Raw genomic sequence first — 1,915 nt, 5'->3', positions numbered from 1 at the left:
GAGAGAGAGAGAGAGAGAGAGAGAGAGAGAGCGAGAGAGAGAGGGAGTGTGTGTGTGAGAGAGAGAGAGATTGTGTGTGTGTGTGTGTGTGTGTGAGAGAGAGAGAGTGTGTGTGTGTGTGTGTGTGTGCGTGCGTGTGTGTTGTGTGTACATGTGATGTCATCAGTACATACGTGTTTGCTCTCTAGATGTTCATGTCTGAAGGAGGCAAAATCAGTCAGAAAATTAAAGTCTGGTTCAGCGACTACTTCAACGTGTCTGATTTCCTGGCGCTCCTGATGTTCTTCGTGGGCTTCGGCCTGCGCTTCGGCTCGGGGAGCGTGTTCATCGCGGGCCGGATCGTGTACTGTCTGAACATCATCTTCTGGTACGTGCGGCTGCTGGATATCCTGGCGGTCAATCAGCAGGCTGGACCCTACGTCATGATGATCGGGAAGATGGTGAGAGACCGGCAGAGCTGTGTTTGAGCCGCTCGTGTCCTCCAGCACTGAGCGCTCTCTCCTCATCCGCAGGTGGCCAACATGTTCTACATCGTGGTCATCATGGCCGTCGTGCTGCTGAGTTTTGGGGTTCCTCGGAAAGCCATTCTGTACCCAAACGAGGATCCCTCGTGGACTTTGGCCAAAGATGTGGTGTTCCAGCCTTACTGGATGATGTACGGTGAAGTTTACGCCTACGAGATCGACGGTAAACATCTGCATTATTAATAAAAGTACACGTTCATAGCAAAGCACGGACACCGCTTCGGAAGAAGCTGGAGTAACTATCCTGCAGAGAATCTCTCAGAACACTTCCAGCTCACGCTTCCCAACCCAAAACATCAACCAAACTCTTTTAAACCCCTCAAATTCTCACTCCAACACGAGAAGGATGTGAAAAGCATTTTTCTTTCAGGTGTTTGTTTGTTCAGTTGTGAGACTTTTGAGAGGAAGATCTGCTTAAACATCCTTACATGAAAAGGGTTATAAAATAAGCTTCTTTTTCTTTATGAACATTACACTATATATATTTACACTACTGCTCAAAAGTATGGGATCAGTAAGACTTGTAATGTTTTTAAAGAAGTCTCTTCTGCTCATCACGGCTGCATTTATTTGATCAAAAATACAGGTGTATATATATATATATATATATATAGATATATATATATATATATAATTTGAGCGGTAGTGTATAATCTGGCTCAGAGCTGAATCTCTGCTGATCTAGCGAGAATACAAAACTTCCTCACCGCATGAATGCTATGAAATGCATCATATTTAGTGAGAAAGTGTGACGTGGAAGAGCAAAACAGACTCTTATTTTTAGATCCAACTGTTGGATTCCGCACATATGATGCAGTGTGGTGATATTAGTTCTGTGTAACTGTGTTGTTGTTTGAGTGATGATCTCATGACGCTGTGTGTGTTGGCAGTGTGTGCGAACTCGAGCGAGGCGCATGTTAAGGATCTGTGTAGGACCGGTGTGTGGTTGACGCCGCTGCTGCAGGCCGTCTATCTGTTCGTGCAGTACATACTGATGGTGAACCTGCTGATCGCCTTCTTCAAGTGAGTGTTGCGCCGCTGTGTGTCTGTGAGAGTCTCCACCGTAACTGAGCGTGCTGTTTCTCCGCAGTAACGTCTACATGCAGGTGATGTCCATATCCAACCTGGTGTGGAAATACCAGCTCTATCACTTCATCATGGCGTACCACGACAAGCCGGTGCTTCCGCCGCCGCTGATTCTGCTCAGCCACGCCGCGTCTGTGCTGTCCTCCATCTGCAGGAAGAGGAAGAAGGACAGCAGCACCTACGGACCAAGTAACGCACCTCTCGCTCGCGCCGCCGCTTCTGCTCGCGTCTGTCAGCGCTCTTCGTGTGTGTGTGTGTGAGAGTGAGTGTGTGTGTGTGTGTGTGTGTGTGTGTGAGAGAGAGTC

At 47.7% G+C, this 1,915-nt stretch overlaps 1 protein-coding gene across 1 annotated transcript in view; it reads left to right on the top strand.

Moving 5' to 3' along the window:
• The window catches only part of LOC107703936 (transient receptor potential cation channel subfamily M member 7-like), a gene marked incomplete at its 5' end in the record, with an annotated part of 30,293 nt that overhangs the window by 14,175 nt on the left and 14,203 nt on the right, over window positions 1-1,915 (top strand). Inside the window, 3 exons of the mRNA XM_016506747.1 lie at window positions 189-440; window positions 513-687; window positions 1,415-1,547. Coding sequence (XP_016362233.1) covers window positions 189-440; window positions 513-687; window positions 1,415-1,547 — 560 coding nt within the window. The remainder of the gene's footprint in view (window positions 1-188; window positions 441-512; window positions 688-1,414; window positions 1,548-1,915) is intronic.

This window comes from Sinocyclocheilus anshuiensis, unplaced genomic scaffold (assembly GCF_001515605.1).
Source record: "Sinocyclocheilus anshuiensis isolate Anshui unplaced genomic scaffold, SAMN03320099.WGS_v1.1 scaffold1059, whole genome shotgun sequence".
In the NCBI taxonomy this organism is placed as follows: Eukaryota; Metazoa; Chordata; class Actinopteri; order Cypriniformes; family Cyprinidae; genus Sinocyclocheilus; species Sinocyclocheilus anshuiensis.
This window is presented reverse-complemented; position numbering and strand designations above follow the sequence as displayed.